Source organism: Sminthopsis crassicaudata, chromosome 4 (assembly GCF_048593235.1).
Source record: "Sminthopsis crassicaudata isolate SCR6 chromosome 4, ASM4859323v1, whole genome shotgun sequence".
Taxonomy (NCBI): domain Eukaryota; kingdom Metazoa; phylum Chordata; class Mammalia; order Dasyuromorphia; family Dasyuridae; genus Sminthopsis; species Sminthopsis crassicaudata.
In genome coordinates, this window is record NC_133620.1 from 10,867,499 (window position 1) to 10,892,091 (window position 24,593).

Consider the following 24,593-nt stretch of genomic DNA (forward strand, 5'->3'; position numbering starts at 1 on the left):
GCCCTTTTTTATGTCCTATGAGTCCCCACCAAATTCACTTTGGGACATAGTGTCTCACCTCGTGGCTCAATACACTCCTGGACCAAGGAAGAGAGGGAGATGACCAGGCTTTTACATGCACATTGAGGTGCAGCTCTTCAGAGAAAAAATTCTTATTTCTACAGTATCAGCCTTCAGTTATTCCTGGCCAGAAACAGGCTTTATCCATTGAACTGAAACCAGTCAGGAAATCTAGCGCTTAGCATGTGACCCACAAGGAAGGACAAATCTATATCTACTCTAAGGGCCAGGGTGCCATTGGCCATACCAAGAGTTGTCCCTCACCCTACTTTCACTACTTCCCAGTTCTCATCCCTCATCAACTTTGAATCTCACTATTATATAAACACTATAATTCTTTTGGGAGGAAAGCAAAACTTCAAGATTTGTGAGAATCTCTGAATTCAGAAGCAGAGGAAGAGAAAAACCTATGAAAAACTGGAAGAGCTGCTCACCCTTCTGCCTAAATCCTGACCCAAAATGTCTTTTCCCTAACCTATTTGACGTTTTTTTTTTTTTTTTTTTTTTTGGAGGGGTCACATTTGTATGTGGCTTAATGAATAAAGACGCTTCCATAAAATTGCAAATTGTGTAAATTACCTTGTATTAACGGTTTCCTAATTGTCAAACCCGATGGCCTTTCTCAATCCTCATTCTTTCTTGAGCTTTCTGGAGCTTTTGAAACTGTTGATTACCTTTTCCTCCCTGAAACTCTCCTCTCTGTTTTCAGGACACTGATTTCTCCTGATTCTCCCTTCCCGCCTCTCTGATTATTCCTTCTCAAACTCTTTAGTTGGACCACTGACAAACAGCTAATTGGAAATTTTACCTGGAGTCAGTCCTATGACGAGAAGGGGAGAGAAATGCTGTTCCTCTTCTTCTGTTCACCAGAATTTGGACCAGTGCTATTTATACGTGATCGGATTATCCATGAACAACATTCCATGGGCTAGTCTGGGAATCTCCACCTTTTCTGGAACAGGGTTCCTTCCCTTGTTCCCTTATCTCCACATCACTGATCTCCTCAAGTCCTGTCCCTGATTATTACCATCACCTGTCTCCTCTGCTCCTCGTGTTGCTAAATGAGGCTGTACTAACCAGGGCAGCCCTCACCTCATTCAGGCTACCCATTATTTCTTATTCTGTTCTGAACAGCTAACTTTTCTTGCCTCCAGCCTCTTACCCCTTTCTTTCACTCCACTCTCTCAACTGAAACCCTGCCTTTTTTTAACTGACAAAATTGGAGCCATTCACTGCGAATTTTTACTTTTCTTTTCATCTCAGAATCCCCTGCCATCATTCCTCTCTTCTTTCCTCCAGGCTCCATAGTATGGCCCTTTTCCCAAACAAGGCCAGCCCCCAACACACATGGATCCTTGAGCCCATGGCCTGTCCATCTTTTTCAGCAAATTGTTTAATTTTCCCCTAATTATCAAACTGCCTCCATCTATTGGTCTCCAAACCTTCTCTAGACCCTATCATCCCTTAAGCTATCATGCTTTATCCATCCTCTCCTTCTCAGCCATCTGCACTCATCATTTCTTCTTTCTCTCTGCTCCCTTCATTCTTAAGCCTCGTCAGTCTGCCTTCCAACTACATTTATGAGCTAAACCTGTTTTCTCCAAAGAACCAATAACCTCTTAAAGGCCAAATCTGATGGTCTTTTCTCGAACCCTGTTTGAACTCTACACCTTTGACAACATCTCATGATACTTACTCATTCCCCCTCATTTGTAAATTGAAATTATATTAATAGCTTTGGTTTTTATATCTCTTATATTTCTGGCTTTATCCTTATCCTACCATTTCCATCGCTTATGATGAAGACAGAAAAAGGAATTACAAAAAGATTCAGCAAAACTAACCAACAAATTGAAAAAATCTGTTGTCTGCAGGTTGCCACACCCATTGTTCTTAACTCCGTCAAGACAATGAAGTTGATTTTTTTAATGCTCATATGGATCTAAACTTTGTAATTATAATATTGAAGTTCAGTTTTGATTATGTTCTTCCTGTTTACTTTGTTAGTTTTTATGTGTATTATTTTCCTCCTTCAGCTTAATTTACTTTTCATTAATTCATGTCTTCCCATGCCGCTCTGAATTTATCATTTTAATAACTGTTTATGACACAATAATATTTTATTAAATCATGCACAACTTCCTTAGCCATTTCTAAATTAATGGGCATATAATCTGTTTCCAATTCTTTGATTGCATTAAAAAAAAAAAACCTGCTATAAATATTTTCATGTTTAAGGTCCCTTCTCTTTGTCATTCATCTTCTTGGGCTATGATGTGAAAACAACATAAATATTCATCCTATGTGACAAATGAAAACATTTAGATTAAACTCTCGTTGGCAGTGGATAAAGCACCAGCCCTGAAGTCAGGAGGATCTGAGTTCAAATCTGAACTCGAACATTTAACACTTCCTAGCTCTGTGACCCTGGGCAAGTCACTTAAACCCAATTGCCTCAGCAAAAAGAAAAAGAGTTCTTTCAAACTCTTTCAAACATATGGAGCTCTAAAAATCAGAAGCAACCATTTCTTTCTTTTTTTTTTTTTTTTTTTTTTTGGCACATACAGGTCCCTTTCCCTTCTTTTTTTAAAATTTTGTTTTTTATTAATTTTTATAATTATAACATTTTCTTTGACAGTACATATGCAAAGGTAATTTTTTTTTTTTTACAACATTATCCCTTGTACTCCCTTCTGTTCCGAGTTTTTCCCCTCCTTCTCTCCACCCCCTCCCCTAGATGGCAGGCATTCCCATACATATTAAATATTATAGTATATCCTAGGTACAATATATATGTGCAGAACCGAATTTTGTTGTTGTTGTTGCAAAGGAAGGATTGTATTCGCAAGGTAAAAATAATCTGGGAAGAAAAACAAAACAAAACAAAACAAAACAAAACAAAAAACAATGCTCACAGTTTACACTCATTTCCCAGTGTTCCTTTTCTGGATGTAGCTGATTCTGTCCATCAATTGGAATTGGATGAGCTCTTCTCTATGTTGAAGATATCCATGAAGCAACTATTTCCCTGTACATCCAAATATAGTTGAGGGAATAAGACAAAGTGGCTTATAGCTCTTTTCAAAGTTTTGGGTGGAGTAGAACAGATCAACTCCTTGGGAGTTTCATTTCTTAGGCAAAAATTACCTAAGAAACAGCACAATCACCTGTCTCAGAAATGTTAGTGCTGTGTGTTTAGAGCCCCAAACACAGTTTTCAAGTATGTCTTTTGCCAAGTAGAGAAAGTGCAGGTTATGGACTCGAACATCTCCAAGCCTTAAGCCAATGCAATCATTCAGAGCTCTTGGCTTCCTACCCACCCAGAGGCACCCATGATGCCATCCTTCATTTAGAATTCTGTGCTCATTTAAGATATATAGCTATAGCAGGGAAGTGTTTGGCTTCCTTGAAAAAGTGAGGCCTTTAAGGCTTGACAGCAATCTGTTACAAATTATTTGCCTGTCCACATCAAAGCATCAGGCTGCATTACCCTAGGGACAACAGCACTCCCCCTGCAGAGTGCCATATCTGGCTGCATATCTCAAAGGCTGCATCCGTGATATTACTGGGGAATATCCTAGTGCCAAAAGTCTGCCCTTTTTGGAGGCAGGCAGCTGACATTGTGGCACACCCTCCAACAAACCCGTCCCGATAGCGAGTTTTATGAGCACATTTTCTTGGGCAAACATAATGAAATGCGTATGCTGTGATTAAAGGGCAAATATTTACATATTAAACACGACAATGTGCTTATACATACGGTGCTCTAAAAATTGGAAGCTATTTTACTGTTGATTTAAATACACTGAAAACGAAGTAGAAAATTATACACAATAACACAGAGAGACCACTACCTTCAAAGTTAGCCATTAAAAAGGTATGACTTTTGTGTCCAAGTTCTGGCATCTTGTTGGGATCTAAAAGTTATGTGTTGCTTTTTGGGAATTATGAGTCATAATATGGAGATTTTAATATATAAGGTAAAGTCAGTTATCACACATCAATAAGGTTTTTTTTAAAAAGGTTTATATTTCATTCAGAATGATATATATATATATATATATAAAAAGAAAAATAAATCAGTTGATTATATCAAAAATACTGTATTTTACAGGAATTGATAAAGGTGTCATTTCCACAGACAGATTTTTACAAAGGCACTTTGGTGAAACTAAGAAGCGTTTGTCCGGCCAGACTCAGACCTCCTTTTCCTCACTGTTCCACTGGAGAAGGGGACAAGGTGTGGAGGAATAACTAGAAAGAGGAAGGTGATCACAAAAGGAAAAGCAGTAGGAAAGAGAGAATCCCTGCTTACTCTGCCCAATAACCCTGCTCACAAGGGAGAACCAAGACAAGTAGAAGAAAATGGAAGAATTGTAGTTGATCAGAATCCCTGCTCAATTCTGCCCAATGACCCTGCTAATAATAAGGGAGGACAAGAGACAAAAGAGGAGTGAGAGGAAGGAAAGAAGAGTCATTCTCCAGCACCGGGACTCACTCCAGACTGCTTCCCATGACTCCATGATGATCCCAGTGGGTTCTAACCTGTGTCCTCATAGTCTCTACCGTGGCTTGTATGAGAATGATGGATGTTCCTCAGTTATAGATTAGAGACTTAAAGCCGGGTCGTAGGGGTCATGTAGTCTGACACCTTCATCTTTCAGATAAGAAAACTGAGGCATAAGGGGAGGGAATGATCTGCAGGAGGTCATGCAAGGAAGGATACCAGAGCTCATATTGAACCCAAGGTGTAATGACTGAGGCAAGGAGGGGACACTGGGAACTTCCTTTACCAAGAGTAACATGGGAGCCAAAAATCATCACAAATCATAGACCTGGAAGGAACCCCATGAGAAGCACAAGGCTTGGCTGTCTGCCTTCAAGCTGCTATGGAAGCATTAGCCCCACTTTACAGAGAGGTCAATTGAGGACCAAAGTCACCTGTACCATCCTTTAAACAATTTTGGGGGGATCCCACAACCTCTAGAAAAGAAGCCAGTGAAATTTCCTTCTACTGATGCAAATGCCATTTCTTGAAATTGTTTTCAAGAGAATTGCCAGGGTGGAGGCTGAGAAATGAAGTGATCTACTCAGGGTCCCCCAGCTAGATTGCATCCAGAAAGACCAGAGCCCAGGTTTCCCAACAAAAAGGCCGCTCCATAAGCTACTCCACTTCACTAAAGTAGGGCTTCTCAACCCCAATGTCATGGACCCCACTCTCTGCCATCTGACAAAGTCTTGGGATCCTTTCTTAGAATCAAATAAAATATATCAAGTTACAAAGAAAATCAGAGAAGGATAGTGGGAATGAAGACCCAATTTTTTTTTCCCCTATCTACATTCCCAGAATCCCCCAAATCTATCTTCAGACCTTTGTGGACATGGGTTAAATACCCCTGCTCTAAAGAATTTGCCACCTCCATATTTCACACTGGAGGGGACAAATGACTTTAGTGAGTTAATTGATATTTTGTGGCAAGGATTTTGTGCTGGAAGCGCAAACTCCTATCATCCCACTCCAGCAATATGGCGCTCCCAAGCATCTTCCGTCTTCGACTCAAGGGTCAACTGCAATGTTTTTATGGCTCTGGTGAGTAGTAATGGACTGCAAAGTTATCTTAAGTAATTACACACACACACACACACACACACACACACACACACACACAACACACAAACCAAGCTTGGAAAATAGTGGAAACAAAAGGAAGCTAAGCAGTATAACTCATAAACATGAATATGGGGACACAACTATCTGCTGGTAATAGAATCATTACTTTAAGTGCTGGTACTTTCCTTTAATAAACTATACGATGCAGGAACAATGCAGGAGGGTGACAGGACATCATCTCACACGCTTCTACCAAGAGGAACTCATAGAGTCTGAGTGATCAGGACGAAGTCCAAAGTGGCGGCCCGCTGACGTCCTGCCCCTGCTACCAGCTGAAGTCGTCCCCTCTACCAAATACAAAGAAGGCGGCTTGGAAGGTGGCAAAAATGACCACGTTTCCCGCTACCATCAGGCCACAGGCTCCCCACTTGATCTGAAATACAAGAGAAGAAGAAAGACCATTACCTCAGCCTTGATTCTATTCGCAGGCCATTATTTACAAAATCTTTATGATTTTTACTCATTAAGAATGCCAAACAAAATACCACACGCAGATGCTAAAAGGCTTAATAAGGCAATCGGCTGAACTCGGGAGCCGTTAGACTAATTACTGCGGGAACGGCTGCTAATTAAGCCCGATACCAGCCTCAATGTTTTCCCCATTAGGCACATTACTCCAATCTACTTTTCTCCCCCACTGGAGAGGATTGGACTGACTTAACAAAATGCAACCAAAAAACAATAAATGCAGCTGTCGCCGGGCTCTGTACTCAGAGCTCTGAAGCAGGGCCCGGGATTAGTTTGGCAAGAAACGATGTCATCGGGAATCATTTGTGTTACAGGCAAATGGCTTTCTGGAGATGGGGAGTCTCAGGCCTTAGATGGAGACAGATTGTGTCATCCCAAGGCACACAGAGAGATGAGAGAGCCCTCTAGTGGACAGCGGTGTTTTAGCCACTAGAGTGGTGAAGACTATGGCTTCAGGATGCTCTTCATCACTTACCCCATTTCTCTCCCCAATCCCCCTTTTCCTACTTCCATTATTATTCTGCCTTTCCCCTTCCCCATTAGATTATAAACTCCTCAGGGCAAATGCTCCTTCCTTTTATTAACTGTATCCCTCTTCTCAGAATCTTATTCCTAAATGCATAAAAAATAAAATATAGAGGTTTGCAAAGAAAGCCATTTATGATGAAATTCAGATAGCAAAAAAAATTTCAGTTCTTGCACACTAAGTTAAGGATTCCTCCCTTAGAGAAATGGATCATTTGCCTCCGGTGCAATCAACACAGGTAAGAAGATTAGCAGTTTAGAGATAGAGGAAAGCTTTGAGGCTCCAGTCAGTTCATTCAACAAACATATATTAAGCACCTGCTGCATGCCGGGCACGATTATAAGCACTGCATGTGCAAGGGGAAAAAACATGGATTATTTTCTGTCCTCAAGGAATTTATATTTCGTCTATGTCCCATATTGTTGTTACTTTTAGTTAGGTCTCGCTCTTCACAACCCCATTTGGAGTCTTCTTGGCAAAGATACTTGAGTGCTTTGCCACTTCCTTCTCCAACTCATTTTACAGAGGAGGAAACAGAAAAACAGGGTGAAGCGATTTGCTGACGGGCCGGTCAGTGTCTCAGGTCAGATTTGAGCTCAGGAAGGTGAGTGTTCCTGACTTCAGGCCCAGCACTGTCGCCACTGTCACAGATGAGAACACATGGTCCTCAGAGATACCTCCACCTGATTTTCTCAAAGTCACACACATAGTAAATCATAGAAATGGGACTCTGACTCCAACTCTAAAGGTCTTTCCCCCATAGCATACTAAAGATCACAAGACATAATAGAGTGTTCACTGGAAGAAGAGGGAAAAGGGAAAATAAAGAAAAGATGATAATGGCTTCTCTTCACTCTTTAAGGGCACTCTTATTTATTAGGGAGGATCCACTCCTCTGCTGCTAGCTGATTCCAACTCCAAGAACCAAGATGCCCCTCCCAGGTTAAGCTCATCAACTCCAACCTCAGCACTAAGATCTTCTGTTGTTTTTAGTTTTTGTTGTTATTTTTTTTTTTGGTCTATCACCCATGGGTGATGTCTCGACTCATGTGTGGACGGGATTAAAGTGAGGGAGAGTTGTACAAAGGCAGCCTCACTCTCTTCCAGGGTCAACCAAGACCAGTAACAAGCCCAAAATCGACAACCAATGATGTCCTGGGATGCAGGGGATGACTGCGGCATCTTCCTTGTCTGACCAAGCTCTGAGGACTCCACAGAAGCTACTTCGATTCATTCTGCCAGGGGGAAGTCTCTGCATGCTTGGGGCAGACTCCCAACTCACTGAGGAGTGTGAGGGCCATCAGTTACCCCCAACATAGTTTACTCCAGGCTGTTGAGATGGTTTCCTGCCCATGCTACAAGTTCTTGGAGCCACAGGTGAGAGCTGCCTGCCAGGTAGATGCTGCCAGATGGACTGGCAGCTTGGGAGAAGGCTTGGCAAGCCCTTATACAAGAGGTTCCAGTGCTCCCTGAACACACCATACTCAACTCAATGCACAACATAACCCAGCCCCCTCTTTCTTCTTACTGAAGAGCTAGAGTTCTAACTCCTCCCAATGCCTTCCGTTACAGAGGGCAGGAAGTGGACTCTCAGCTCACTCCAGTCTGCATCTACTGCTTGACCTGACTTTAAAATGCCTCTTCATCAGGTACCCCCAGTCTCGCTCCAACTCCCCCCCTTTCCTACTTCCTTTACTATGTTGATTTTTTCCCTACCCATCAGATTATAAGCTCCTTGAGGGCAGGGTTGGCCCTTTTTTTTATAGTCTCTCCAGAACTTAGCATAGTAACTAACACTTAAGAAGGTGCTTAATAAATGTTTTTTTGATTGGTTTGGTGCATATGCTATCTTGGAAAGGAATGGCTTGGTTCCATGATTATCTCTTTTTTAAAATAAAGAGCATCCTTTTTGTTCTAGATCCCTCAACAGTTTGTGATCAATTTTACAAACATTTATTTATTAAGACAGATTGTTTGACTCAGGATCCCAGAGTTCTAGAGGATTCTCAGCAGATATCAAGTCCAATCCATAGCAAGAAGGAATGCCTACTGTATTGTACAGTGAAAAGGAAGAGAAAAAAGAAACAAGGAGAAACAAAGAAGTGGAGCAAATGGGTAATCACTTGTCAAATTTAAAATGTGCTGGGGCGGGGAGGAGGAAAAACCCTGGATACTGATTGCAGGATCAGAAATTCAGAGTCAGAAGGAACCTAAAAACCCTGAAGGCCCACTCCTTTATTTGCAGATGAGGAAACTGAGGCCCAAGTGATGAAGCAACAGTTTAGACCCTTTTTGCAAATGTCTTTTTTTGTTCTTTGTATTTTAAAATGTTTTTGTTTATTGCTGATTAAGTTAATCATTAAAAAGAAAATTTAAAAATATATATTTCATAAGAAAGCCACTTAATCTCTTGGTCTGCCTCAAAGGTTTTATCTCCAAAATGGGATAAACGATAGAGAGTTGGGAGAATAAATGGGAGAAGGCTTATAAAGCATGATGCAATCTCTAAAGTATTCTATGGATGTGATCTAGGATTTCCATATTACTGGATCTGAAATCAGAGGACCTGAGTTCAAATGTTGGTTCTTGATGCTTAATTTCTTCTGTGATCTTGGGGAGATTACCCTGGGCCTCAGTTTCCTTACCTGTCAATGTGGGGTTGGCCTAGATGACCTCTAAGATCTCTTGCTCTTCTAAATTGATGATCGTATGATCTGTTTAGTATTATTTTTTAAAATTCAAATGGGAAGTAAATGTGGAATGACTAAAAACTACAAGAGAAGCAAAATTAAGGTCAAGTAGTATTCTGGGAGAATAAGGAATAAAATATGGATGAATGGGGAGCTAGACTCAGCCCATATGGAGAGAAAGAGACTGATGGATGGATATTAATAGACTGATGGATGAATAGATGGAGAAATGCATATCGGTAAATGAAAGCACGTAGACAGACTGGATGGATATGGAAAAAGAGAGAAAAGAGAGACAGAGACACAGACAGATGGTTTTGGATATGGATAGATTAATGGATGAATGGATAGATAGAGGGATGAATAAATGCATATCAACAGATAGAAAGAGGTACACAGTTAGATTGGATGGATATGAAGAGAAAAAGAGACAGAGACAGAGACTAATGGATGGTTTTGGATATGGATGGATGGATGGATATATGGATGGATGGAAGGATAGAGGAATGGGCAAATATGTATATCAATACATAGACAGTGGTACACAGATGGGTTGGATGGATATGAAGAGAGAGGCAGAGACAGAGACTGATGGATGATTTTGGATATGGATAGACTGATAGATGGATGGATGGATAGATGAATGAAGGGAGAGATGGATCGATAGATGAGTGGAGGGATGTATGGATAGATAAATGCACATTAATAAATGAAAGTATACAGATAAACTAGATGGATCTGAAGAGAGAGACAGAGGCAGAGAGACAGAGAAAGAGAAACTGATGGAAGGACATGGATATGGACAGAATGATGGAGAGATTCATGGAGGGAAGGAAAGAGAGAGCGATGGATGGATAAATGCATATCAATAACAGATGGAAGTACAAGGATAAATAGAGACAGACAGACAGATAGACAGACAGATATATCTGGCCCTGAGAATTAAAGCAAAGACCCAAATGGAAGAGTTGAAAATAAAGTTTGTGGACACAGACCTACACTTGGGCATACCCGAGGCCATTTGCTCCAACTTCCTTATACTACAGAGGAGAACCTGGCAAGGTCACATGGGTTTAAGTGGCAGTGCACCCCAGATCCCCTTACACCAATCTCCCATCCCAGGCTTGGGCATGACCTCCCATACAAGCCACGATAAACCCCCCACAAGCCTGCCATGATAAACACAGCCAAGCTATCTCTTACCAGAGAAGCTCGTGCAAGGACGATGGGAAGGGCGAAGGCAGACACGACGATCCCTGTGGTGAAAAAGTACGCCAGCTCCTGGCAGGTGCTGCTCGAGGCGTCCGGGTCATCCGAGAGTCTCTTGGCAATGAAGAAAGGGATGGGGCAGAGCACGTAGAATATCAGCACCAACAGAGACCAGTAGGTTCTGTCAGGAGAGGCAGAAGGAAAACAACAGTCACAACTGGCGCTGAGGAAACCCACGGCGTCCCAGATCCTCAGCATGTCTCAACGGGAGGGGATCTTACCAGATAAAATGGTGAAGAGGAGGCCCAAGTTAGCAGAAGGAAGCCCAGACTTGGTCTTAGCTCTCAACTTAATTAGCTCTTTGAGAAGCTCCCATCTCTGAGGGAGCACGGGATGTGGAGTCAGGAAGCCTCCACTTCCTTCTGGCCTCTTCCTACTTATGCCAGCCCGGGGAAGTTATTTCACTTTGTCTGCCTCAGTTTCTTCTTCTGGGATAACAACATCATCCTCATGGGGTGTTGTGAATGTAAATGAAATAACACATGCAGAGCGCTTTACAAATGGTTTTGGGCCCCCTAAATATGAGACCTTTCCGAAGCGATAGCCCAAGATGTGTGACCATGTTACTGCCCTACTCGATAAACTCAAGGGCTACCAATTTCCTTTAGTATCCGATGCAGCCTCCTCTGTCTAATCCTGTCTTTCAGCCTTCGTCTTTATACTGTCTTCCCCTATTAGAGTATAAGTTCCTTGAGGGCAGGACTGTCCCCCAGGGCTCCGCACAGCACATAGTAGGCCCTTAATGGAGGTTTATTGAATTGAGTAACATCACCTAAGACTGGAAAGGAAGGCTGAAGGCTGATTATGCAGGAGCTCTTCATGAGCAAGCCCTAGATGCCTCCACTCATTTAACAATGAGTTAGCCCACCTCCATGGTCATCAATATTTGAAAGACTCTCCCGGTCTTTGATTTATAAAACCCCAACTTCCCATCAGAGCTTTTCCCAGCTCAGGGAGAGTCTGGCATCCTTCCCGATCCCCTCCCGCTCCTGCAAAAACGACCTCATGGATTCTGTGGGAACTTAGCCGGGCACCCGAGGTCTCCTTGGACGGCATGTTAACTGTTCCCTTTTGTCTCTGTGACCTTGGGAACTGGGCGTATTCTTAAAAGGCAACAAGATCCATTCCCCGTGCTGTTACTTCCAGAACAATGACTCTTCAATCTATCATTTGTTAAGCAACATTGTAGAAAGCCCCAAGTTCTAGGGAGCAAAACATGAAATAAGTCCTGCCTTCAGGGAACTGAGTATCCGGGAGGCTAAAACCCTGTCCTAAAGACAAAGAAATTCAGAAAGAGAGCGGGCGTTAACCCCTGAAAGAATAAGGAAAGACTTCAAGCTCTGAACACCTGAAATTTCACCATTGAGCACAATGACTTCGCTCTGGAAGCTCTACGGCCTTCTCAGCTGCCTCTGATTGAAGGGGGTGAGAGACTACAAGAGACTCCACCCCAAACCTTCCTTTATACAATGGTAAGTGTTTAAGGGCAGATTTGAACTCAGGTCCTCCGGACTCCAGGGCTGGTCCTCTATCCACTGTACTTACCTTGCTGCCCCTAAATACCGTTTTGAATGTAAGTTCCCTGAGGGCAGAGGACTGTATTTCTTTGATATTTGTATCTTTAGCACACAGCATGGAAAATCTGCAATAAATCTGTCATTCATTCATTTATTCATTCATTCATTCCTGCCCGCAAAGCCTGCTCTCTAGCCCTGACAGCATGCTGCCTTATAACAATCATTAATTAATTGTAATAATTATATACATAATTATAATAATTAAATAAGTTAAAACAATATAATTATAAGGCATAATAGAATACACTAAAAACCACTCCCCAAACCTCAGGCATTCTTCCTAAGTGAGGACTGTGCTCTGAATCAGATGCAGGAAGTCCATTTTAAGAAGCAGATAAGGAGGCTTATCTTTAGGCACCCAGTTTTCATTTACTGGGGTAAGGGGGGCTGCAATGCTCAGGGCACCCCAGGAGGTTCCTTGACTGCCAATCTCTTGTGAGATGGCATCTCTGGATCAGGAGGTCAGCAAGCAGCAGAGCGCTGTGGCCCCTCTGCCATGGGACTGCCCGTCAACCCCTTCCTCATCTCATGTGACAGACAGAATCAAACTTTCTCTTGTAGGAAGTTAACAGGCCTGGGTGAAGTCACACAGACACACAAAACAGACACACATACACAGACACACACAGAGACAGACACACACAAACACACACACAGACACACACACTCACACAGAGTCAAACTTACTCTCACATACATCCATGGATGGTGAGCAGGAGCCTAAGTTAGAGCCAGAGGACCAGGAGCAGTTCCAAGTCTGACCCTCACCACTGCCACTATATGGAGCCTGGAGCATAAAAGCCCATCTCAGGCCTGGCCTTTGCATTGCCTCTCGCTCAGGGCTGGAAGCCTTCTCTCTTGACCTCCAAGCGTCAGTTTTCTTCCAACCCCACCTCTTGCAGGCAGCCTTTCCTGGGCCCCTGGCTTGACATGTCCCTCTTGGATGACCTACCATCTAGTGTGGATATATTTTCTTTATACCGAGTTACTCACATGTTACTTTCCCCACAGAATGGGAGCTACTTGAGGAATGAGACTGGTATATAGTAAACACTTAATAAATGCTTGTTTGATAACTAACTAACACCTCTAAACTCCAATGTCTTCCATTACCAATGGGCAGAGGGAGGGAGAAGCGGCTGAATCCTGGGGTCCCTTTGACTCTAACGTCCAAGATCTCGGACACAAATGGTAGTCACAACCTTGATCAATTGGGCTAAATGACCCAGGGAAACTGAGAATGGTCTGGAGAACAGATGAGAAAGCTTTCTGATGACTTACCCATCAGCCTGCAGGGCACATCCGGACACAAGCAGAATCAGTCCGATGACTGCACTGAAGGACAAAACAAGAATGGCTGTGGGGAGAGCAAGGGGTCAGAGGTAAGTGTGCAAGGCCCTAAGTGATTCTGGGTTTCATTATTTTAGGATTTCCCGTTCTTGTAAATGGAATAACTTTCTAACACTGAACTATAACTGGGCAGAAACTCAAAGGCCATTAAGTCTAATCCTTTCTCTTGACAGATGGGGAAAATGAGGACACAGGTTCAGCCAATTTCCCCAAGATTTCCCCATTCTTAGAAAACTCTCCTTCCTTACAGTCAGAGCTATATAACAATGAAACAGTGTCCTCTGGGGTCAGTTCCCCATCCCTGGAGGTCCTCTCCAACTAGGGAAGTTGCAGTAGAATGCACCACCTATGCTTCTGAGCTGTATTTTTTTTTTTTTTTTTCCCCCCTGAGGCTGGGGTTAAGTGACTTGCCCAGGGTCACACAGCTAGGAAGTGTTAAGTGTCTGAAATCAAATTTGAACTCGGGTCCTCCTGATTTCAGGGCTGGTGCTCTCTCCACTGCGCCCCCTAGCTGCCCTCTAATTTTTTTTTTTAAATTCTTAATTTTCTAAGCTATCACCTCTCAGTCTTTCTATCTGTAAAATGGGAATATTTCTACTACCTGACAGAGAGGGGTATGAGGATCACTTATAGAGATAGAAAGAGTCCATTTCTTGTTGAGGTCTTGGTCAGACTGGAGGATGCCCCTTAAAAGCTCTATATTTCCATGTCTTGGTTTTCTGACTGTAAAATGAGGGGCTGACTGATGTAATGGAGAGATGCTGAATTTGGAATGACAAAGATCTGAGTATGAATCCTGGTTTAGCAGTCACTCACTAGCTGTGTGATCCTGGGCAAACACTTCTTTTACAAATCTGCTTTCTCATCTGTAAAATGGGAACAGCTCCTTCCTCCCAGGATTGTCAAGAGGATCAAAAAAAGCTGGTGCCTGAAAAGAGCCCTGCCAACTCGAATGAGCTAGCTAATCTTAGCTATTCTTATTAGATCCTTTTTATCTCTAGATCAGGGATCCCAAAGTATACTGATTACAGCAAGTGTTTAATGTGTACTAAGTCAAAGACCAGGTTTCTCATAACCTTAGAAAGTTTCCCACAAACTAGAGTTTTCTTTGCTTTTCTGATCTTCTCTTTTATGCCGCTTTGATTCTATAAGATCATTATTCTTGTTCTGTCTGGAAAAGATCTACTTTGTCAAGATAATTTTTATTTCATTAAAGTAAAATTCCTGTTGTCTGTTTTCACGTGTATCAATTTTATCCAATTTATAGTCAACATAATGTTTCTATTTTCTGACTTGTTTTTCCTTTTACATTTTGACAAGACATTGTTAAAAAGGCTTCCACCTGTAGTTTTGTGGGTATAAAGAGGCCCCAGATCTAACAATTCTACAACTGATTGAGATTTGCTTAGACTGCCATGCTCAATCATTTACTTAAGGTCACATGATCACTCATATCAAAGCAGGCCTTGAACCCAGACCTTCTTGGCTCCAAAACTGACTCTCATTCTATTACACCTTGCTGCAATATTAAATTTAAAAAATTAAAGAGTGACATTGCTGGATTTTTTTTTTTAAATTGTGGTAGAGATCATCCAGGGCAGGGATGCCAAATGACACATAATGATCCATGCCAGCCTTATGCGCATTTAGAAAACCACCTAGTCACATGATCTTTGTTCCATTGCATTTCTATTCTTCTGATTAGAAATTTCCCAATTACATTTTAATTTGGGTGGGTCACCAGCTAGCAACAATGATCTGTGATGCCTCTGATCCAAGGCACTTTCCATTTAATAAACAACAACTTTGAGACTTAGAAATGGCTTGGTTAGGGGCAGCTAGGTGGCGCAGTGGATAGAGCACTAGCCTTGAATTCAGGAGGACCTGAGTTCAAATCTGGTCTCAGACAATTAACACTCCTAGCTGTGTGACCCTGGGCAAGTCACTTAACCCCAGCCTCAAAAAAAAAAAAAAAAAAAAAAAAAGAAATGGCTTGATTAGTAACTTCTCAACAGATGTCAACTGTTAGATTTGAAAAGCAATGTAAACTGAGGGGCAGCTCGATGGTGCACTGGATAGAGTACCAACTCTGACGTCAGGAGGACCTGAGTTCAAATCTGGTCTCAGACACTTAATACTTTCTAGCTGTGTGACCCCGGGCAAGTCATTTAACCCCAATTGCTTCAGGGAAAAAAAAAATAGATAGATACATAGATAGATAGAAAAGCAATGTAAACTAAGAGCCAATGATTTGAGAATAATTAATTTATCAGTTAGGTTAGCAGTAACCAATACATGGAATCAATTGTTGTCTTTTCAATCATGGCCAACTCTTTGTGACTCCATCCGAAGTTTTCTTAGTAAAGATAGTAGAGTGGTTTGCCATTTTCTTCTCCAAAAACTGACTTACCAGTCTCTCTCAAGGACTAAAGACCCTACGGTAGAATTCGCCAGAATTCTCAGTTTTAGAAGTCCAAGAGAATCAAGAACAGGAGGCTATATGAACGGGAATGGTTACAAAGACCAAAGTATCACAGATAATGGAAAACAATATGATTGGATGGAAGTTGGGAACACAGAACTAGCAACAATCCCTTCTTCTATCACTTTGCTAAGTAAAGTTCATTCATGGGTTCACTTACATGGATAACATCCCCAACTTTTTGGAAACAGACAGTCTTGCAGAGAAAGTCGTGGTATCCACCTGCATCTTGCAAGGCTTGTTGAAGAGATAACAGGTCGTTCTTCCTCGTGCATGGGTAATAAGAGGTATAGGGACAATATATTACGTTGAATTGGGGTAATTTATGAATTTCCTCAGAGAGGAAAACTGAACCTCTGAACTTAACTCATAGGCAACGAAACATGGATTGGGCAAATGTTCAAAATCTAGCAGGTGAGCCAGAATAGAATCAATTCCAAAATGGAATCCGAATCAACAGGATTTTCTCACTAGCATCAGATAAGTAGTGTGGGGGCAAAGAGGATGGCCATCTTGTCTCCAAGAACAGCCCTCTTTCACCACATCATGTCTACCTATGTATTTTCATATTCTGAAGCGCTTTGACTCCCTCTATTTGGGAGCCACCTGTAGACCTCTGAAGGTTCAGAACCCTATGATGGCTAAACCCCAAACCAAACAAAATTCCCCCATGGCCAATGTTTGCCAAGGTGCTTAATTTAACTTGGCTAGTCTTTCAGTGGCCACCATTAGCATGGTTCAATAGAAATCATGCTGGATTCAAAGTCAGACTTGGGTTTAAACCCAGCTCAAAATCAATGGTCTAATCTGTACATATGAGAAGCCAGCTTGGCTTTAACTTCACAGAGAAATGGAGGCCTTCTCCCCGTCCTAATCCTAAGAATTAGAAATGGGAAGAGCCCAAAGAGACACCCTCGCTCAGCCCTCTCATTTCATAGATGAGAACACCAAGGCTAAAAACTCTGTGCTGGGAGTAACCTTAGAGTTACTATCTCTGGTTATGATTAGATCTGATTATTAATTTTGGGTTATTATTTCTGGTCAAAGAAGTTGGGTAGAAAAAGACAGGCTCGGTGCAGATTCTCCTCTCCATCTTATAGGGAAGCCTCCACTAGCTTAGACTTCAACTCCTATCAAGACATTGATTGTGATAAGGTGAGATCAACAGATCTCTCCAGCTCTAACAAGATCAGATCAAATTTACTCCAGGGAAACATCTCCCCGGGACACTAAGATTAACAAGTTATATCAAAGTTAAGACATTCTCTTCCTCCTCCCACCAACAAATTACCGGGCATCTTGTTCCTTTTTATTACTCAATCTTCTAAATCTGGAAAGTGGTCCAGAAGCCTCACCCAACCAGCTCGTTGCTTCTTGCCCCAAAGTTGTGAAAACCCCAATAATATAATTCTTCCTTTTGTTCTAGTGTTCCAAACCACCAGCCAACTCACATCTGTCAATGCTAATTAAGCTTAACTTTTAGATGTCTTTTCCCAAACTCCTTAATTCCAATGCTTTTCCTTTTTAATGATTTCCTATTTATCCCATATGTAACTTTGCATATATTTGCCAACATGTCATTGTCTCCCCTGTTAGACTGTAGCCTCCTGGAGGGCAGGAACTATCCTTTGCTGCTTCTGGCATTCCCAGCATTTAGCATAGACTTGGTACATACTAAGTGTCACAAACGCTCACTGACTGACCAAACGATCCCCCAGGCAAAGGGCCTTCAGGAGGAGTTACTCTCCAGGAGGATCTTGGTTCCTCTGGGTTGAGAAATTCCCCTCAATATTCAACCCTCTTATTTTTTAGATGATTCTAAAGCCAGCAGGTCCGATTCTAAGCCATGGGCTTCTCCCTCTCTACTCCATGTTGCTGCTCACATGTTCTCACCAATATCACGTCAGGCTTAAAGTGCCCATTAAATGGTTTTAAAAGTTGACAAAAAAGGGTATAGTCATGATATAACAAAGTGTGCTGTGTGAGTTTCAAAATAAAAACCAAGAAAAGACCCTCAAAGGACTATCTAGTAAGTCACTGAAGACTATTATCCACCAATCAACAAGTATTTGCCTACTGTGTGTCAGATACAAACAAGGGGGCAGCATATTAGCCCAATATTCTTCAAATGTGAAGCCCCCCATTAGAAACCCACTGAACGAAGAGGGAAAAGTTCCCAACTGATGAAAACCTAGATCTAAGTTCTCCCAGAGAGAAGATGGAGCTTGAGTTCTAAATCAAGCCATAGCTAGTAATGATACACATGTTACTTCCCACTGATAAGCAATAGGGTAGAGCGGGAAGTACCCAAGCTCGGGAGTTCAAAGGCCAGGATTCAAATGCTACCTCGATTGTTACTTCTGAGCTGTAGGACCCTTGGTGAGTCACTCCTGGTTCAAATCTATGATCCCTCCCATCTTTTCACGCTAGAACCTCTCTGGGATTCACATTTCTAATGTGTAAAATGAGAGACTTAGACTAGATGTTCCCTCCAACTCTAGGTATAAGAGCCAATGGCAGGAAGGCACAATTTACACAGAAAGACAAGTGCTCCTTCTCATGGCTCATCTGTTTATGGCTCTCCCACCTTCAGGAAACCTTCCCCGGTCAAACCACTCCCAAGATTCATCTAGCCTCCTTCTCCCTTCTCCCCACTGCCCACTGATTTATGGCACTTCCTGTTCCCAAGCTCCCTGGATATCCATGATTAAGAGCAACACAGGGAAGGACTGTAACAAGATTCTTGTTTCTGCGGCACTTAATTCTGGCTCCCATTTGACACTGGGAGCAGTCCAAGAACACAGTGCTGATAAGCTGATATTAAAAATGAAAAACAACCCAGAAGATAATGTGGGGGCTGTTTTCTAGTGGAACCCAACCCAAAAGCTGCTGCCTAGGGACAAGCAAACCTTCATATTCTATCTCCTTTCCGTTCAAACAGTCCCTCCACCAGCACAGATAGCGGGTCTCACCTTCAGAGCCAAAACTCAGTGCCCCGCAGTAACCTTGGTGGTAAACTTCCTGAAACTTAGCTCAGGGGGTCTGTGGACAGCAGCCCGTGGCCCGTTAACAGTCTCATATTGATGATAATGTGCGTAAAGCTTATATAAATCTAAAAACGCTATAGAAAAAGAGCTGTCAATATCATCACATTGGACATTTTGTGGTTAGAGAGTGGGGTGTGGCCTGCGGTTGAGTCTTCAGTTGGGTCCAACTCTCCACGATCCATTTGGAGTTTTCTTGGCAAAGATACAGGAGGGGTAGTTTGCCATTTCTTCTCCAACTCATTGTACAGATGAGGAAACTGAGGCAAGCCGACTTGCCCAGGCTTACACTGCCTATAATAGGCTGGATCTGACTCAGGTCTGGCTTTCTATCCACTGAGCCCCCTGGCTGCCACCCTCCACTGACCCCCACCTGAGTTCATACCCAGATACTGTGTGACCAAACAGGTCACAGTTTGCCTCAGTTTCCTCATCAGTAAAATGGGCTGGAGAAGAAAATGGCAAATGGCTCCGGTAATCTTTGCCAAGAAATCCCCAAACAGGGTCTAGAAGAGGAGGCTTTGACAAGACGGCTGAGCCAGTTTGTACCCGCTTACCCGGCCCCTCTAAGGGCTCCCTGAAACTGCGGATAGGCAAGAGGGTGAGTTTCTGCATCAGTGAAGGGGCTTTCTGAGCAAGAGCTCCTTCTATCAGGGAAACCCCGGGGCCGGGCCCTAACCCCCAGGCCCACAGACGGCCAACCAAGTGGAAGTGGCCTGGAAGCTGAGCCGTCTAATCCCTCTTTACCAGACGAGGGAACTGAGGCTGCGGGAAGCGGACTGCACTCTCGAGGTCCCGCGGGCTCCAGCGAGCGGAGCCGGGAAGGAACCCAGGTGCTCTAGCTCGCAATCGGGCTGGCTTCCCGACACCACCCCGGAGGCTGAGGGGCACGAAGCGGGTGCCGGACTCCTCCGGTCCGTCCTTCCCGGGTTTTCTCCGGAGCTGCCCAGCTAGCCGAGCGTCCCGGGGGCAGATGTGGAGAAGGAAAGGATGGAGGGGGAGGGAGGAAGGACCGTCGGAGGGCGAGAAGCAGAAGTGTCCGGTCCGGCGGCTCAGGGAAGGCCCCCCGACGCCCCCTCGGCCGGCCCGACGCCCCCAGCGCTGAGTCCGGCCCCAGCGGGGATCGTCCTGGGGAGGGGGCGGAGCGGAGGGTACCTTTAATCCCGGCCATATCTCGGAGCGGGAGCTTCCGGCTTCCTGCAGCAGTCCAGGGCCGTCCCCGCCTCGTCTGAACTAGCGCCTGGTCCGGCCGGCCCGGCCCGCCCCGCTCCGGCTCCTCCGCTCAGCCCAAGGGAACCAGATCCCGCCCCCAAGCCGAATCCCGCGCTCGCCTCCCCCCCAAAGTCCTGGTGGGCCCCGCCCTCCGCCCCGCCACGCAGCAGCCCCACGGAAGCACTTCCCCTTCCAGGAAGGGGCCCGCGGCCCCCCACCCGCCGACAAACCCTCAACTTGTGTGGAGGAGGCCCCGGGCCCAGGGAACGAACTGCCCCTCCTTTCGAGCCCTCCCCCCATCTGGCCACGCCCCGCAGCATCTCGAACTAAACTTCGCCAGCTCCCCCTCTTCCCCCAGCTAGAAACAGGCCCACCCCCCCCAAAGACCCCCCCTCCCTCCATTTCATTTTAGGCGAAGCTCCCGCCAGCTCCAGTCCGGAGCCCGCCCCTCCCATCCTCAGGGGGCCGCCTTCAGCCCGACCACACCCCGCAGCATCCCTCAAGGGCAACAGCCGCTCTCCAGCCCACCTAGCACCCCGACAGGGAGTCCCCTCAGGGTGCCCCTCCATACTCCCAGCGCCGCCACCCCTCCGCCTGGATCCCGGCGCACCGCCGGCCCGGGGGGCAGTGGCCGCTCTCCCCCCCCCAGCCTCCCTCCTGACCCGCCTGCTTCAGCGCGGAGGCCTCCTCTTCCGTCCGCCCCTCCCCCTCCTCGGTCAGTGAGCCCAAGCCATTACCAGCTCTCCACCCCCCCCCCCCCTGTTCTGGCCCCTCAGAACTTGCTTATTACCTGGCCGGAGCCCCGAGCCCGCCACCGAGCCCCGCTGGCAGCGCCCGGGCCTTCATCCTCCTTTCTCATACCGCAGCTCGCCCGCTCCCCCTCATCGGAGTCCCCTGGAGAGCCAGGGGCCAGGAGCAGGCCCCAGCCGCGGCCCGCCGTCCGGAACCGAGCCACCCCCTCCCCAAAGCCGTCCCCGTCTCCAGGCGGCCCAATCACAGCCCAGCTCTGCCTGCAGGCCTCCTCCCCATCCCAGCCCACCCCCGACCCCGTCCGGGAAGGAAAGACTGGGAAGGGGCTCGGACCCTGCTGTGGGGAGCGGAAACACTCAAAGATGGACCCCCCCCCCCGAAAATAAAGAACGCATTTGTGGCTGAGAAAGGAGAAGAGAGCGGCGGACTTCGGGCTGCTCCTTCGCCACGCCCCCACGCATCTTTCTTGACCACTGAGTCCGGCCCGTGTAACGGAGAGCCGGCTCCCCGTGGCCAAGAGAACGGGGCTAGCGTTCTCCCTCCCACGCTCCCGGGCGAGCACTCCCCGGGAGCTTGGCCCCAGCTCGGGAGGGGGGAAGCATCCCAGCCCTGGGAGCTCTCTCCAGTTCCACTCTCATCACAACTCCGGGGAGCCCGGCTCCAAACCATGGGATCGCGGGTCTAGAAGGGGCCTTCAAGGCCCCCAGTCCACAGAAAAGAAACGGGATCCGAAAGAATGGAGAGATTTGCCCAAGATCAGGGAACTCATGATAGGCAGAGGCAGCATTTGAACTCGGAACCTCGTGCCCAGGGGTCAGCAGCAGCTTTCCTCAGGCCTCCTTTCTGTGCCCCTCCCAGAACACTCCGCAGTTTGTCACGGGGGTGGATGAAAAGAGCTCAGGGGGAACCAATTCTTTGGAGCTCTGGGGGCAGAGGCCCAAGCCAGCCCTTTCAGCAGCAAAACACAAGTTTTCTTCAGAAGGAAAGACTGGCTGGTCTTCCACTTCATAACTTTCTTATTTCCTCCCTCCCTCCCCTTTTCCTTCTGTCTCCCCTTCCCTCCTCTCTCTGTCTCTGTCTCTCTTTCTGTGTGTCTCTCCCTCCCTTTCTCTTCCCCCCCTCCCCCCCTCTGTGTCTCTCTGTCTCTGTCTCCCTCTCTCCATTTGCAAATACCCCCAGTCATGTTATGTAGACTTTCACTGAAGACCCTTGGAATCTTCTAAACACTTGTTGAATCGTTCCCTACTCTTTCTGATCCCATCTGATGTTTTCTTGGCAAAAATACTGGAATGGACGCAATTTTCCTTTCCAATTCACTTTACACATGAGGAAACTGAGGCAGAATTAAGTGATTTGCCCAGCTTAGAGTTTTAGACTAGGTCTTCCCAACTCTAGGCCTAGAACACTCTATCCACCGAACCGCTTAGTTACCTCAAGGCATTTTGTGACTTGGGGCAACGCATTTCAACTGTCTGGGCCCCATTTGTTTGTTCTCCTAGTGATCAGGGACGAGGGTACTGATGTACAGGTTAGGCAGGAATGGATCCGGAGCCAGGAGATTCCCTAAACCCAAAGGCTCTGGTAAAAAAGCTTTATTGCTAAAGAAACACCAAGAGGGATTGGCATATCATTCTCAAAAAAGAAGAGATCTTCAAAGACTCATTTTCTGAAGACCCATTTTCTGCAGGAGTCTAAGGGAAATCTCAGGTGAATGGGAAATCTTGCCTGGAGTTGTGACTTCCCCCAAGAAGTCTTGCTCGGAGATGGATGCCAGACCATTTGGGTTTGCAAATCCAAGTGATGAGGATTGCGGTCCCTTTAAGATTCCTAATTGCCCAACCCATGACTGACCTTGATTCACAAATCCTGGTCAAAGGCACCCTTTGAATATCCGGGCCCAGCCCCCCACTCTCAGCTCAGCTTCCCCCAGCCCTCACCTGATCTGGGCTAACTGAAAAGCCCGCCAGAACTGGGTACCGCCCATCATCTTTTGGGTAAAAAAAGAAACAAGCTGGAACGCTCTCTTTGCAGGAGCCCTCCCAGCCAACGGCATGGTATCCTTCCAGTCATGTAAGGGTCCCTGCCCACCAACGGCCACCTTTGGCCCTGGCGTCTTTCTAACTGAACTTTATTTCCAAATTCCTACAATAAACCTTTTATTTATCAATCTAGGTTTTCGGGCCTGTAAATTCACTTTACAGGGGACACTGCGCCTCATGGGATCTATGCGCCGATAAATGGGGTTCCCCCTTTCCTTTCTCTCATTAAAAGGAGACATTTTGGTGATGATTTTACCTAATTTTACAGGGCTCACTCAGGTCATACGGAGTTTTACTCTCATCACTAGCATATTGAATTTGTCCTATACTGCTTTCCAGGCAGTGGATTTGTGCCCTCATGAATGAAGGGGCCCTCTCCCCAGCTCTGCCAATGGAAGTCCAACTGTGTCTTCCCATTCTCCTTGATTCAAGTCCATGTTCTCTCAAATATTTTTCGCTCTTTGTGGGTGCCCCAGAAAGGAGCTACCCCCAATACTTCCTCTTTGTGGTTTTACATTTTCTAGGCACCAGTGAAGCATTCTGGGTTTTCCTCCCTTTGCTCTTTGCTCTGGTTATACCTCCTTTACCACTTGAACTTATACTTAATGATAACCGATAGTGGAACAACTTATTTTGGGAGAGGCAGTTGGTGATGGAAGAAAGCAATTGGTGAAAGCAACTGGGGATGTCATCTGCTTAGAGATGAGAGTTGAGCCCAGGAGACCAAAAGAGATCACTAAGAGAAAAAGTAAGGAGAAAAAAAAGGGGGGCTCAGGATACAGCCCAGGGCTATAAAATACCTGAGGATGTTGGTCTAGCAAAGAACATTAACCAGGTAACAACAAAACAAGCAGCGAGAAGTCAGGAAAATCTGAAGTTGAGGAAATATCCCGAATGTAAGGGGATCCACTGTTGAATGCTAAATACTCAGGGAGAAAGGGTGGACTGAGAACATGTGGGGCGGTTTGGTCACTATGAGATCACTAGTTACAGCTGAGTGACAAGATCGGCAGTTAGTCACATTGCAAGATAACGAAAAGGGAAAGGAGAACGTGGGAGCTCGTTTCTCATTTCTAGTCTGTGAGGGGATGGGAGAAATAGGAGGATAGCCTGAGGACATGGTAGAGTCAAGTGATGGAGTTTTAAGATGTATTTTAAGATAACTTTGTATCCCTAGCACTTTGCACTTAGTTACACATAGTAAGTGCTTAATAAATGCTTGTCCGTTGGAGCACAGAGGAGACTCTCTAGTTGGACAGTAGGGTCAAGACTGGAAAAGGAGAAAGGTGAATCCAAAGCAGGGGAAATGATGTCTTAGTCAAGGGACCAAGGGGAGACCAAGATTGAGGAAGAATGAAGCACAAGGAGAGGCGAATCTCATTGATTGTCTGTGTCTGGTCCAGAAGTGTTCAGTTATATTTGTTGATTCTTCTCATCCAGAAACAATAGACGCTC

At 45.1% G+C, this 24,593-nt stretch overlaps 1 protein-coding gene across 2 annotated transcripts; it reads right to left on the reverse strand.

Annotated features, from left to right (window-relative positions):
* Positions 1-4,147: 4,147 nt before the first annotated feature.
* LEPROT (leptin receptor overlapping transcript) lies at positions 4,148-20,609 on the reverse strand. 2 transcript variants are annotated; one of them, XM_074265730.1, is made up of 5 exons: positions 20,293-20,432; positions 16,254-16,355; positions 13,543-13,618; positions 10,619-10,805; positions 4,148-6,104 (listed from the first exon to the last, which is right to left on the reverse strand). In XM_074265730.1, the coding sequence occupies exons 1-5, from the start codon at positions 20,306-20,308 to the stop codon at positions 5,997-5,999; spliced, it is 489 nt and encodes a 162-aa protein (XP_074121831.1). In that variant the 5' UTR covers positions 20,309-20,432; the 3' UTR covers positions 4,148-5,996. The 2 variants fall into 2 exon arrangements, with proteins under 2 accessions (XP_074121831.1, XP_074121833.1); XM_074265732.1 differs by lacking the exon at positions 16,254-16,355 and having other exon boundaries at positions 20,293-20,609.
* Between the last annotated feature and the right edge of the window lie 3,984 nt (positions 20,610-24,593).

Excerpts from the sequence above, each read along its gene's own strand:
- LEPROT (XM_074265730.1), bottom strand. Across the intron at positions 13,619-16,253 it reads AAGTTGGGGATGTTATCCAT|CCATTCTTGTTTTGTCCTTC; the intron begins GTAAGTGAACCC and ends CTCTCCCCACAG. Across the intron at positions 10,806-13,542 it reads TGTGCCCTGCAGGCTGATGG|AACCTACTGGTCTCTGTTGG; the intron begins GTAAGTCATCAG and ends CTCTCCTGACAG.